The 15,539-nt window shown below is 37.5% G+C and overlaps 1 protein-coding gene across 1 annotated transcript; it reads right to left on the bottom strand.

The window, feature by feature from the left end:
- Positions 1 to 791: 791 nt before the first annotated feature.
- Positions 792 to 14,296, bottom strand: ccnp (cyclin P). Its single transcript, XM_055173596.2, has 9 exons — positions 14,137 to 14,296; positions 7,814 to 7,942; positions 7,595 to 7,670; positions 7,340 to 7,509; positions 7,160 to 7,258; positions 6,880 to 7,035; positions 6,645 to 6,803; positions 3,841 to 4,019; positions 792 to 1,375 (listed from the first exon to the last, which is right to left on the bottom strand). The coding sequence occupies exons 1-9, from the start codon at positions 14,185 to 14,187 to the stop codon at positions 1,198 to 1,200; spliced, it is 1,197 nt and encodes a 398-aa protein (XP_055029571.2). The 5' UTR covers positions 14,188 to 14,296; the 3' UTR covers positions 792 to 1,197.
- Positions 14,297 to 15,539: the final 1,243 nt, after the last annotated feature.

The following is a 15,539-nucleotide window of genomic DNA, read 5'->3' as shown; positions in this document are numbered from 1 at the left end:
CTCTAGCTAAACCGTAGTTGATTTTGTAAAAGTTAACCAGGTTTTTTTTACAGTCGAGTAAACCCATAATAAACGAAATGCATTTGTCCCGGGAAATTAAAAGCGCAAAGATTTACGTAGCTCATCACACGCGCTCTCCAATGTGCCAGTGCTGGAGCGCTCAGCTGCTCTACTACAGAGCCACGTGGTTCGCGCACGGCGGAATGACGCAGCGCGCTCCGGCCAGCCAGTCAGCAGCGAGGGTGTGCGCAGACATGTGAGGGCGAGCGAGTAGAGGCGGACGCGCACATGTTCAGAGCTGCGCACTGGAGCTAGTTCAAAACTTCAAATGACGTCAGAGGGGCTTATGTACCCACATAACCTATATACACTTTATAATAAAATTTACGTAAGTGAAATTACGGCCTTTTAATCAATTTATTGCCTACCAAACTGATCACTTAATGCAAGCTAAGTGCACAGGTCACTTATTGGGCTACATAATTATTTAACATTTGATCATGACTGCATTCTCATGTGGTGTATATTTAAGTTTAATATAAAAAATTGAAAGGTTTTATTTCTAAAGGGGCCAAAACAATCATACATAAACATCTAAAATATCTAGTTTACTTTCCATGTAAGAGTTAGTACATTTTGTTTGTTTTTATTGGACTATCTTCGTCACAAAGATTTGGCAACCCTGAACGAGGCCTCTGCTGAGACTGAGAAGTGTCATGTGCTTCAATAAACAAATGTTTAACACATGATAGTGACATGAAGGCTTGTTTAAAAAAAAAAAGAGACTCCAATTGCAGTTTCCAAAACAGACATTTTTTATTTTGCACAATTTTACAAAAGATTTTCAAAACACTTAAAAACAAAACGTTTCAAAGTGCTTTAATTCCATAAGAGACCATAACACCTATTGCAATAGATAGTCTTCACCAAATGCAATAAACACTTAAAAGCGACGCAGACATAAATACACATTTCTTTTTTACATCAAGTGACATAAGATTACAATAAAAGGTAATGGGCAACAAAATACAGTCCAATAAGAAATCCATTTTCAAACTGGGGTACATATACCGACGTGCAGTGCAACACTGTACTCCCGACTGACCAAGTTTCTTGCTCTCTCGACCAGCAGCGATATGCATCCTGTCCCGAAACACTTCCAGCCCAATCTGGCCTCCTTGTGGTTTTGATGGAGCTTCACGTCTGGGTGCACGCCAGGCCCAGTAGGCCAGGAGCGGTCTTAAGGGCCGGGTGCATATTGACGTGGAGGGTCTGTATGGTGGAGAACTTAACGAAGGTGGCACGGGTCTCATGCCCATGTGCTCTAGCTGCTGCCATAGCCATGATCCGCATTATACTGAAGAGAGCAGCTTCACTACAAAAGTGGGGAAAAAATAATGCGATAAGATTTTTTACAAAAGAAAGGGTCCCAAATTTAGGATTTAGCTGGATCAAAAGAACTTACTTTGGGGGCATCTCAATGCATACAATAATAATAACAATAATAATAAAATAAAAATAACACTTAATATGTACTTTATATAAACACTAGGGCCGGGACTCGATTAAAAAAATTAATCTAATTAATTAGAGGCTTTGTAATTAATTAATCTAAATTAATCGCATTTTAATCTCATATAAATATTTGACCTGAGAACATTAAGTAGTATTTTTACATGGATTTTTATGAATAATGACTGAATACATAAGCTTAACAAAATATTGTTTATTTTTGTTCAACCAAGTCGTTGTACCCGGAGTCGGGCTAATGTCCACGCTAGCTGCTGTATGTTTTGCATTGAGATTATACTTAAGGCTCGATGTGCTGCGGTGATATGTGAATTCCTTGTTGAATATCTTACACACAACCATGCTCTCACGCCTTTAGTGTTACCATTGACACTTAACTAAATTTAAAAAAATAAGAGGTGATATATAGCTTTAGCCTACATAAATGCTTATTGCTTTAATGTTGCGAGTTCCTCTTCAGCTTTTCTTGCTGTTATGTTTATAATAGTTCATTGTTCAGAGTTCATATTGATGATCTTATAGTCAATTTAAAAATGTTCTTACAAACTGACTCTATTCGTTTAACTTTTTTCCTTTACCTGCCGTCGCTGTTCTCTGTGCGTGTCCTCCGTCAAAGTAGCCTATTAAAATTAATATGAAGTTGATTTTTAAAAGTCTTAAGCACACCGCAAATCAAACGTGCTGCTACAGTATGCTCTAAATGCGCGTTTAAATTTAACTTCTGGGCACTGCCAGGCTGATTTTTTGAAAAGTAAGTGATATAGGCTACTCACTGCATGTTTTGGCATTCGGTAGCATATGCATCAATGAGATGCACGGTGTTGCTTTTAATGTTCTTTTTAATTTATATTCACAAAACCTAACAACAAAACATTGTTTATAATTACGAGACAAATTATTTAAAACGAAATTCGTTTTAAAGTAGCAAACAAAACTTAAATTAAACTCGTAATAAACTAATTAAATTGAAACAAAACAACATTACAACAATATTTAAACCCAACAATACTCAAACATTAACATATAACAGACATTAGGATACATGTTAAAATAATCTGTAGTTTGTTGGTAGATGTTTATTGGGCAAAACCTCCGTTGCAAACCTCCATTTACCAGAATAAATCATTTTTACTTTGAAATTGATGCGTTGTCACGTTAAAATCAGCTGTTCGTTTAGGTTCCGTCTACTTTTATTTACACTGCATCACAACCCCGGAGTTCTCGAACTAAAACAGGGTCTGCAGCATCTACGAATGACTCTATTAATAAGTGCGATTAAAATGCGTTAAAATGTTTAACGCGTTATTTTTTGTGTAATTAATTAATCTTAATTAACGCGTTAAAGTCCCGGCCCTAATAAACACATGTGTATTAAAAGACAGCTTCGGAGTGTTACAGTTGCAATAAGCAAATTTTCCAAACACAGGCCCTTAACAGTTCTCATGCACAGGAAAAAAGGTAAAACAAATTAAGAGTCAGAATCACCCATTAAAATTGCCCTAAAATGTACCATTTATGTACAGATATGTATACATTTGGGTACCATTATGTGCCTTTGATGTACTAATATGTATTCTCTAGGTGCAAATGTGTATTTTAAAAGGGTGACAGCTAGGGACAATTCCTTGACCATTTTCTGACAGTTCAAGAATAACATCAGTTTACCACAGTAATGAGTTTAAGCTTTAACAAATCATATTTATTGCTCTTTTTAAATAAAGTATTTGATATCAGGTATGACGGTTCCTTTTACAATGCAGGCAAGTGATAATATGGTTATTGCATTATAAGCATTTTGTTTACTGGGCTCAGAGACCCCAAATATTAAACTGCAGAAAATGCCTTAAATTTTAATGTCAGATGCCTCTCTAATTGTGGGAAGACTGCAAATCTACTGCAAAAAATAGAAAGTACTTAAGATTTTTATACAATGCATTTTTACAAGGGGTCAAATTTACCCCAAACTGAAAATAGTACCAAAATAGAAACCCAAAGTGTAGATAATGAACAGCAGTAACATTTCCGAAAAGTGGACATGTACAGTCTCAGAAAAAAATTACAAAAGCTGTCACAGGGGCAGTAAAATGATACCAAAATGTACACATTTGTGCCAATATGGACCTTTGAGCTACTAATAAGTACAAAGGTGAACCTTGTAACGCCTCAGTGACAGCTTTTGTACCTTTATTTCAGAGTGTGTACCTTGTCAAAACTAGAAAAAAAAAACTGATGATTGATGCTTGATTATTAAAGCCCAAATACCACAATACTAAAAAGACAAACCATCTATAAAAAAGCATTGTTTCCTACCTGCCAATATGGATACTGGAGGCAATATACCAGGCGGTCTCTCCCTCAGGAGACAGAGCTTCCTGCAGGATCTTGCGGGCCAGACGGAGAGCAGCACCCGCCAGCTGAGCAGGTAAATAAACAACACACTGTACCTCCAGAAGAGAGAGCTCCAGTAAATACCGTGCCATCCATACCATCTGAAAAGGAAAGATTTAAGACCATATAAACCGAAAGGAAATGGGTAATTTATCCATTAAAACATAAAATATTTATAAATTAAATTAAAGTTTGAATTAAAAGATATTCAAGTGCCACATGCACACCAATCTCTCAACAAGAAACAGAAAAACTAAAGGACAGAGGTGGTGGGTGTGTTATGGTTTAAGTTCCAAACTACAAATTTAACTTCCCAAACCAACCTGAGCAACCTAGCGCCACAACAAGTTTGGGGTGGCACCATCACTTTATCCAATATGATTGCTTAGTCAAACTGATTTTAAACCAAAACGACATGCATGGTGTAAGGCAGAGGTGGGCATTCCTGAGGGCTATTTCATAAAACTAGATTACAGAATAAGCCAGGCTTATTTTGTTAAGTCTGGCTTATTGCCGGTGGATTTCGTTTCATAAAACAAACTTGAACTAGCTCAACCCCGGTTACTATGGAAAGTTATGCTTGCAAACTAGCCTGGTCCGGAGCAGGCTAACTGTCAGGCTAAGCCTCAGTTGTTGCTTAACTAGACTTCCACTAACACTGAAATGTAAATGCAATGATATTACAGCTGACTCTTTGACATTTTATTTGACTTTATTAACCACTATTAATCTAACAATTAAAGAAAATCAACTTATATATTAAATTTGATACATTTTGTTACAATAATAATTAATAAAATATAGACATGTGTTTCATAATATGGTATATAGGCCTATCAAATGTTGAATATAAATGATAATCTTAACTACCTCAATATAAGGATAATAGTTTATTAACAAATTTAAGATGTATCTAAATTCATATAATTGCAACGTATTGATGAAATATATATATATATATATATAATTTTTTTTTTATTCCGATTGTCTGTCACACAAAGAGTAAATTTAATTTAAATATACAACACACAAAAGTCAAGTACAGTCATTTAATTTTTTTATGCTTGATGTGCATAAAAATGCACATTATTTTAAAGATCTACAGTATTTGTATCTTTCTCTAGTTGTTACATTTTTCTTGAAATTTAAAAAAAAATTATGGTGTCTGCATGGAATACAATGAAGGAATACAATATAATTATCTGATGGTATGCTCTTGGCATTTTGTTGGAATGAGTTAAAATTCTTTTTTTATCACAGAGAAGATTGTTAGTGTCCATTCATGAAACTCTGTTTATCTATCAACACCTAACACTACACTGTTAAAAAATTATGTAGAACTTACAGTATTACTGTCAGCTGTTTGCCAGTAACTTACTGTAGATTTATATCTATGTTATTCACTGGCAACAGCTTGCTCAAAGCCAAATGAACATTAAACATTAACAAGTCTTTTTATTTACAGAATAAAACCATCAAATAACAGCCTCATGCAAAGCATTCTGGGAACCAAAATATGAAGGAAACAACAGAAAAAGGTTGATGAGGATTTCTGGTTCACAAAATGCTTTGCATGAGGCTGTTATTTTATAGTTTTATGCTGTAAAATCATAGACTTGTTAATGTTGATTTAACTTTGAACAAACTGTTGCCAGTAAATAACATACATTTAAATCTACATAAGTTACTGGCAAACAGCTGCATACAACTAATTTTTTAACAGTGTAATAAAAAACCAGTGGTTTAAAATCTCTCATACTCCCAGGGTTTAACATGATGACTTGTGACTCTATAACGCACACATAATTTGCCATCAAAAATGTTTTGAGTAACATGTCAAGTAATAATGATTGGTCAAGAATATGTGTAACATATATGATTTTACACAATCATTTATTGTACTACTGTAAATTCAGAAATTCAGTTACATTTAAAGTTACTGTAAATGTATTAAAATCATTCATCTGCTAAATATTATATAGGTTACTTAGTAAACTACAAATTGTCTTTTAAAAGTTAAGATTTGTGTTATTTTTAAAAAGTACAGTATATAAAAATGAGCAAAGCATAGCCACATAAGCATTGACGGGGATCGAACCCGGGTCCCCGAATGCGCTGCTGAGAGCACTAACCACTAGACCATCATTTCTGACGGTGTTTCAGGCTTTCATGTGATCGCTTTAAAATAAGACAAAATATTTAAATTTAGTTTCTGCATGCAAGGATTTAATCCATAAGGACTTTCCAACTATTTTATGGGTTTGTTTATTGCAGCAGTATTATAATTTTCAGTCAGTAGTACATTTTCATACATTTTTATCAAAAATTACCGCTTTCTCTTTAACTTGGATCGATTTGATCCACGCTCGACCTCTAGGGCTGCTCAAGAATAGCGTGCACGCGCAATTATCTTGACTAGGGAAATCTGGATCACATTAGTTGGATTGCGTAAGCTTCATTTGCCTTTTTTGAAACCGCTTTAGCCTCGCCTCATTTGTTAGGTTAATTCAAGTCGAGTTTGTAACTTTAATCCTCGCTTTTCCAAGCGAGTTTTATGAAATAGCCCTCTGGTCCTGGAGGGCCACTGTCCTGCAAGTTTAATTAAACATCCCTGCAGGATATCTTGATTAGGGTTGAAGGTAAACTTTGCAGGATAGTTGCCCTCCTGGATCAGGAATGCCCAGCCCTGCTTTAAGGTGATGGGTCAATCTGAAACGTTAACTGACCTTATCACTGCAACGTGCTATCGAAGCGGAGATGAGAAGAAAGTGAAGCGGAGGGCAGTGAAAAAGATCAAACTTGAGCCCAGTTAAAACTCTCCTTTCCATCCGGAGGAGCTGTTTCTTACTGTAAGCGTTCTCCATCAGATAGCACAGCTCTGACACCTAACAAACATAACCGGTTAAACCCGGACACGGTGTTAAAACGTTTCCCTTTTACAGCAAGTTTATGTAGTTTAACCTCTGGTAAGAGACACTCCTCTCTCTTGGCAGCCAGGAAGAGGCAAACCACGCCAAGCAACTGAAGGCCAGAGATGGACACTTTTATGAGCTTCAGTGCTCGATTCAACAGGTGCACTGCCAGATACAGCGTTTCTTCGGAGAACTGAAACACTTCCTGAAGAGGAGCAAACATGTGGATTACACATACGACTCATACATGCCATTTCAATGAAAAGATTAATCAAAACCCTTCAATATATCACCCCAATATCATGAACCTTTTGTGAGGATTTACTTACATGGACCTGAATGAGCCAGTCCACCAGGATAGCTCTTGTAGTGTCTGTGAAAGGCTTGGGCAAGTCAGCGTTTGGGAGAGTGCAAAGGAGCTGACTCCTCTGTGACCGAGACACAGACACGAGTACAAACACAGCATCTCAAGCTCAAAATGACCCATACTGAATATACACCGTCCTCACCATCATATCTGAAAAGATGTCCCAAGCGTAAGTCTTGTCATAGAGGAGCCCCAGCTTGCTGATGGCCACCTCCACCTCTCTGCGCAGAAGACCAGGCATCAGTTCTCCCAGACTAGATGGACCAGGCAACCTGTGCAGATATTTCAGCAAAGCCTCCTCTTCGTAGACATCTAGCAGAGACAAGAAATGAGCGACTGAGGTAAGGTTAGGCCTTATGGTCATAGGCCTGGGATATGTTGTGTTTGGGTAGAAAACCTGTATGTGTAGACTCATCCTGTTGGGCGTAGTCCATTATGATCCCATCTTCTGCAGATATAGGAAGCCTTTGACCCTTAACAAAATTCAGAAACAGCTACACTAAGGACAGACGTTATGAGAACATCATGTGCGTGACTTTCTTTGCACTACTCACAGAAATTACAAAACAGTTTAAAGAGTTACATCCTGGTGCACAGTGATACGAGTTAAGATTACCCATCGATTTTCCTGTGCAGGTTTGTAGCATTGCCCGGGCCGCACCTCCTCCCCTTCAGCAAACGTCCTGCGCTCCCTCAGAACACAAGAGTTTGCCCACGTCCTCAGGGGCAGCTGTCTTTCCTCAGTCTTTAAAAGTGCAAAATGCTTTCATTAATAGACCTAGACCATAGACCTAGACCTAGACCAAAACATAGACCTAGACCAAAACATAGACCTAGACCAAAACATAGACCTAGACCTAAACCTAGACCATAGACCTAGACCATAGACCTAGACCTAGACCATAGACCTAGACCATAGACCTAGACCTAGACCTAAACATAGACCTAGACATAGACCTAGACCTAAACATAGACCTAGACCTAAACATAGACCTAGACCTAGACCTAAACATAGACCTAGACCTAAACATAGACCTAGACCTAAACCTAGACCTAGACCTAAACCTAAACATAGACCTAGACCTAAACATAGACCTAGACCTAAACATAGACCTAGACCTAAACATAGACCTAGACCTAAACATAGACCTAGACCTAAACATAGACCTAGACCTAAACATAGACCTAGACCTAAACCTAAACATAGACCTAGACCTAAACCTAGACCTAGACCTAAACCTAGACCTAGACCTAAACCTAGACCTAGACCTAAACCTAGACCTAAACCTAGACCTAAACCTAGACCTAGACCTAGACCTAAACCTAAACCTAGACCTAGACCTAAACCTAGACCTAGACCTAAACATAGACCTAGACCTAAACATAGACCTAGACCTAAACATAGACCTAGACCTAAACATAGACCTAGACCTAAACATAGACCTAGACCTAAACATAGACCTAGACCTAAACATAGACCTAGACCTAAACATAGACCTAGACCTAAACATAGACCTAGACCTAAACATAGACCTAAACATAGACCTAGACCTAAACATAGACCTAGACCTAAACATAGACCTAGACCTAAACATAGACCTAGACCTAAACATAGACCTAGACCTAAACATAGACCTAGACATAAACATAGACCTAGACATAAACATAGACCTAGACATAAACATAGACCTAGACATAAACATAGACCTAGACATAGACAGACCAAATACATGTAACTATGAATATATTTTAATTATAACCATCCAACACACTAACAAATCAACATAAGACCCAGCTATTGATTTTTGTCCTCTGTAGTGGACATGAGTTTCAGACCTAAACAAGTAGTCAAGCACAATTTAATCAACCTATTTGAATCCTACTGTCCTGTGAAGAGGACATCTTGGGCTTTCTTGCAATACCATATTTGTGTGAACACAAACTTTCTTTTTGAAATAACGCATTTTAGTCTGGGACTAGGATAAGCCGTGTCCGGGAAACTGTCACCCATGTGTGTTCTCTTGATAATCTTCAATAGTTTTTCAACATGAGAGTCTAGACTCTAGAGCATAAATTTAGCAGTATTTCTGTAAATGTACAATAATTCTGACCCTTTCGAAACACGACTTTTATTTGATGTCCTCTGTAGTGGACACCAGGACTTTGTTCTCATGTTTGTGTTCACTACTTGTAATTGGCAGTTCTGTGACATAGGCTTAGTTTCTGAATAAAATAATTAGTAACACTTTACAGTAAAGTTGTAGTTGTTAACATTATTAAAAACATTAAACCAACTATAAGCAATAAAATTTATCAGCATTTATTAATCTTTGTTAATGCAAGTTATTGTTAATACAATTTTTCATGTTAGTTCATTGTGCATTAATTAATGTTAAAGGGACATACTTTTTTTGAAAATATGCTAATTTTCCAGCTCCCGGAGAGTTAAACATTTGGTTTTTACCGTTTTGGAATCCATTCAGCTGATCTCTGGGTCTGGTGGTACCACTCATAGATATGTATAAAGGCTAGATGTCTCGTAGCATTGAGTTTTAATGGTGCAGGTACTTTTAATTGACCATAACTAGCTTAATTTTCTATCGATTTTCAAATGGTTTGGTTTGTTATAAACATCAGAGATGTACCCATGACACTGTGACTGCATACTTATGTTTCATGAAACGTTTTTTTTTTAGTATGTTACAGCATCCAGAATTATAGCCACGTTAATAACGTTTGTAAGAAACCAAACCGTATGGAAATTTGTAGAAAATTTAGCAAGTTATGGTCATTTAAAAGTAACTGCACCATTAAAACTCAATGCTACGAGTGAGCGAGCTGCCTGTGGTAAGATGGCCGCCAGGTGATGACGTTAGAGACTCCGCAGTAACACATCTAGCTATTATACATACCTACGGTACCACTTTTAGCATAGCACAATCCATTGAATCTGATTAGACCATTAGCATTGCACTCAAAAATAACCAAAGATGTTGGATATTTTTCCTTATTAAAACTTGACACTCTTGTAGTTACATCATCTAGTCAGACCGACGGAAAATTAAAAGTTGCAATTTTCTATGCAGATATGTCCAGGAACTATACTCTTATTCTGGCGTAATAATCAAGGACCTTGCTGCTGTAACACGGCTGCAGGAGGCGTAATGATATTACGCAGCACCCGAAAATAGTCCCATGCTATTGAAAGTTACTAAGGGGACTATTTTCGGCTGCTGGGTAACATAATTGTGCCTCCTGCAGCCATGTTATGGCAGCAAAGTCCCCAAAGTCCGAAGTCTACGTTGGAGACAATAGCTCGCATCATCGTTTACTTTGGGGTTTGTAACCTTTGCAACATGTAAGGGATAATGTAGAGGCAGCCGGTAGTTATTGGGAAATAAGCCCCGACAGTGTGATCAGGACCCGACGCGAAGCGGAGGGTCTTGTATCACATTGAAGGGGCTTATTTCCCAATAACTACCGGCTGCCTCTACATTATCCCGCTTATTACACGGCTACTTGCCACATAAGAAAAAAACTGGACATGAATTTGAAACATTTTATTGGCATATTTGTTTTAAATTAACATTTTTATCCTTCCGCGAAACTTTGCACAGATGCATAAAATGATCGTAATACCTTTTAAAGATCCTCTGCTTCATACTTGTCTCCATTTTTTCTCTTTGAGAAGTTTTAATCCCCATTCTGTATTTTTTTGTGTGATGGCTTCGTAGTTGTCATGCTCTATTTTGTCAAGTTCAGTCTCAGTAAGCTGTCTGTCTCTTGTCGTGGTTGTCGAGTGTTTGTCACAAGATGGCGCCACACAGACAGTAATCTTTATGGATCTTTATTGGCGCGGAGCGATATTACTCGTGCAAGTAGTCCGGCTATGCGTTATTATTTTGGAGCAGTTATTATTCAAAAAGAACGAACCTGCAAATGTCTCAACTGACCAATCAGAATCAAGCATTCCAGAGAGCCGTGTAATAAGTACTAATAAACACTAACACAACAAAGGAAATGTAAAGTCGTTAATCGGACAATAGGTGCCCTTTAAAGTCTCGTTGTCCACTAGAATGGAAATGTCGTAAAATTAAAAATAAGTGCGTTTTTATTCAATGCAATGCGTTACCCCAACACTTCATGTTCAAAGGAAAAAAACTATTCTAGAACTTTATTTACTGTTTTTTTTTTTTAGGAGAATATACAACCTAATCTCTTTTACCCTTGTGAAAGTGTTGGTAACATGGCAGCAGGTTTCAGCTAGGGTAAAAAAAATGCAGCATGAAGTCAAAAGAACTTGGTTTTGCAAGTCAATTTAACCTACTATTTTAAGTTTTGGCTTGTGCAAAGTTGACATTAACTTGTAAATTTAAGTTGAAATTGTTTAACTTAAAGGATAATTCCGGTATTTAACACTTTGAGTCTCATTTCTGGTTTGTTTTGGATGAACTACAGTGATGGACACAGAAATTTTGACAATGGGTCGTGTCTTGACTTTTCGACTCATTTAGAAGCGTCTCTTGACTGCTTCAGAATGGAAGTCAATGGCCATGCACAAACATGTAATTAAAACAACACTTAACGTTCATTTTCAAAACTGTACTACTCACCGAGTGGTTCGTGGTGTTCGTTGATGATTAAAAACAAATATATTGGCGCAATGTATGATTTCAATCCGTGTTATTTGCTATAGTGGAACTATTTTTTCAGATACCTCACAACCGCGTATATACTTCCGCTCTATATTTGAGACTGAAGCATGAATGAACGTAGTCCAACAAACTGTAATAAAACGGTAGCATACTTTCAAAATCAAGTTTATTTAAAACACTTACACCATCCAATATGTTTTTTCATCAGCAAAACAATAAAGAAGATATTTTGCAGAAACCCCAGTGCTCCGTCATGCAAGTCAACAGATCCGCACACTTTAAGAGCTAAAGCATATATATCCAATACAACAGTAATCCCCCATAACTCCGTGTGACATATTGACGTCTTATGAAGCAAATCAATCAGTTTTTGCAAGAAACTGAACGTTATTTACAACACTATTAGCGTGAATGCCAAAGCAGGAAGCGTGCTTTCCGTTTGAGGTGATCTCTTCCACTAGTGCTGTTGGCTATGGATGTTGGTCTCTCTGCGCCACCTATAGAGGCTGTTTACACTTGGCATTAACATGTGTTTTCGTCGATCGGATCACAAGTGGACGGGAGAGACACATTACGTTTACACCTGGTATTTAAATCCGTCTCTTTTGTCCACTTTCGACCGCTTCTGTGCTGAATACTATGAGGGGGTGGTCTGTGAGACGGTGGGCGAGTCTCTCTGCTGTCATTCAAACCCGAGCGGGAGTAATTATGAGTTTATATGGACGCGATCTCATATAATGTCAGTGTCCACTGCTTGTTTAGCAAGTAAACATACAGCACAATGTTTTGTACATGAGTATGTAAGAGCTTTCTTTGAATTTTCAGCGCAATTGATGAAATAGGATCGCGCAACTTTCACCCGCTTTCAAAACGAAACTACGGAGATCAGCCGCTTAGTTTTATCAATGAAAGTCTAAAAATAGCGCTGTTCACCGAATGTTCACGCCAGAAGTAAAAAAAGACGTAAAACTTGTGTTTAATACCTCAGATTAGATAAATGGGCGGAGAGAAGGCGGTCGCGTGTGGCTGTTCGAACGCATTCAACCACATGCGCGTTCCGCAACTCCAAAGCGATCCGATCGAAAGTGGTTTCGACCACCTCTGGATGTGGTTGAAAGTGGTCGAAAGTGGACGAGCTCAAAACGTTTTGAACACCGTTTACACCTGGCATTAACGTCGTCCACTTGTGATCCGATCGACGAAAACACATGTTAATACCAAGTGTAAACAGCCCCATAGAGCGGGAGCGTGAAGCGCACTTCCTGCTTGGCAAAAGCTCTGCATTAACGCTGTAAAATATATATATATATATATATTCGAATCTCAAAACTGAAAATCAGATGTCAACCCACGAATCGAATGTCAGCCCTACAAATATGGGAAAAATTTCTTCTGCGATATATCAGCGAGCAATGCGTCTTCCAAGGGAAGTCAATGGAATTTTACAAAATGCCAAATAAAACACGACAGAAACTGTATTTCGCTACACAACTTGTTTTTAATCATCAACGAACACCACGAACCACTCGGCGAGCAGCACAGCCCCGAAAATGAACGTCAAGTGTTGCCCCAATGACATGTCTGTGCATGGCCATTGACCTCCACCCTGAAGCAGTCAAGAGACGCCCCCAAACGAGTCGAAAAGTCAAGACACGACCCACCGTCAACATCTCCGCGTCCATCACTGTAGCCCATCCAAAACAAACCAGAAATGAGACCCAAAGTGTCAAATACCGGAATTATCCTTTAAGTAACAGAAACAGAAAGATGTGTTTTTGACAAAAACGCGGAATATTTTTCAGTGTTGAAAGGGTTAACCAACAAAGATATCTGAAAACCCAATTTGACTAAACTGGTATAAACACGTAGTACTTTTTGCAGGTTCATAATGATCGACCGAAGGGATAGTTTATCATTTATTCACCCTCAAGTGTACCCAAAGATATTTTGTTTTAATCAAATAATTTTGGAGCACCATTGACTTCCATAGTATTTATTTTTCTTACCATGGAAGTCAAATTGTGTTCAGCAAAACGTATACAGGTTTTGAACAACATGAGGGTAAGTAAATGAGTTTTAATTTTTGGATGAACTCTCTCTTTACTGACTGTCTTATACCAAATAGCCAATTCAATTACAAACAGCAACTCAGTAATTTAAGATTATCTGCAAGAACATTCGTATGTTTGAAGTTACTATAAAAACAGGCTAAAATGGTCTCACTTGTCGGGCATTTTCAAGGCTATTAAGGTTTAGAAATAAATTTTGAATCATGTATTCTCACCATATGAAGGTCCAACAGTTGCCTGGAATCACAAAACCCAGTTCGAGCCATGATTCACGCGGACACTGTAGCTACCTGCACGCACTGAAACTCCAGCTGCACACTGACACACCAGCACTTAATTAACACCATTGCCACTAATAATCCTTACTAATTGACCCATTGTTAATCCCCGCCTAAAAAAACCTTACTGACCAATGCTGAGAACTGTTGTTAATAGGCTTGTTCGACTTTATGCGGCGCCGCAAGAACCAACAGCCGGATGACGTCAAAGTTCCGCGAGAGCGATTTAAAAGCAAACTCCACTGGGTGATTTCGCGAATCGCTCTCGCGGTACTTTGACGTCATGCGGTTGTCGATTCTTGCGGCGCCGCATAAAGTCGACTGAGCCTAATGTATGATAAAGCTCTTGTCATGAAAGTCCTCTGTGTTTGGATCGTTTGAAGTGTTTTAAAATCCCGCTTTCTGTTTCACAAATATTATAAAAATGTAAAAAAGAAATGGTTCTTCTGTGGCATCGCAAGAACCTTTTAAGCACCTTTATTTTATTACTGTGCCCAAACAGGATACTTTAAAAAAAAATCTTAAAATACATTTTGAGAGATGCATGCGTGAGACATCATTCTCAAATGTACACGAAAGTGCAAGTTAAAAGTCATTTGAGTACAAATACAACGACACAAATAGCAGTGGTTTTAAAACACTTCGTTCTAACACAGTTATATCTGAATGATATTTGAATGATCTTTGTTAAATCTATTCTAAACCAGGATTTCTATATCATGATTTTTTTTTTGGGTTAAGTGAACTGTGAGCTGTTGCAACAATATATGAAAGCAGACTTTAATAATAAAATAATATATATATAATTAAAAAAATATTGAACCCCTGCAAACCCTGATTTGATATTTTTGCTGTTTCATTCATTTTGTTTTTTAATTTTTTGACCAAAAAATGTATATCTGTACAGAAATTCACTTTCATAAACTCACAATGAGAAAGCCCTGGTATCCCCTATAACTGAGGTACGCGAGTCCCAGGGGGCTCTAAGGGTAAAAACTACAAAATCTTGCATCTTTTCCAGAATTGTTTTTACTTCTGTTTTTTATTTTTAACACGAAGTGTCCTGTATCTCACTCATTGGGGCTTTAAGAGTCTTTGGAAAGATACAACAATAGTTAATGTTGAAGTATAACTGCATTTGAACTGACGTAGATTAAGTGCAGCCAATTATTATTACGTCTTTGTAAAATCACACTATTTAATTTAATGCACAGTAAATGTTTCTTTATACATGAAAATGTACATTTATTTTAAGAAGGGGTCCCTCATAAAAAGTTTATTATATCTGGGCATCATAAGGACTTTTATTTTTGCTACTATAGTACTGTACTATAATAACC

This window comes from Misgurnus anguillicaudatus, chromosome 15, assembly GCF_027580225.2.
Source record: "Misgurnus anguillicaudatus chromosome 15, ASM2758022v2, whole genome shotgun sequence".
In the NCBI taxonomy this organism is placed as follows: Eukaryota; Metazoa; Chordata; class Actinopteri; order Cypriniformes; family Cobitidae; genus Misgurnus; species Misgurnus anguillicaudatus.
This window is presented reverse-complemented; position numbering and strand designations above follow the sequence as displayed.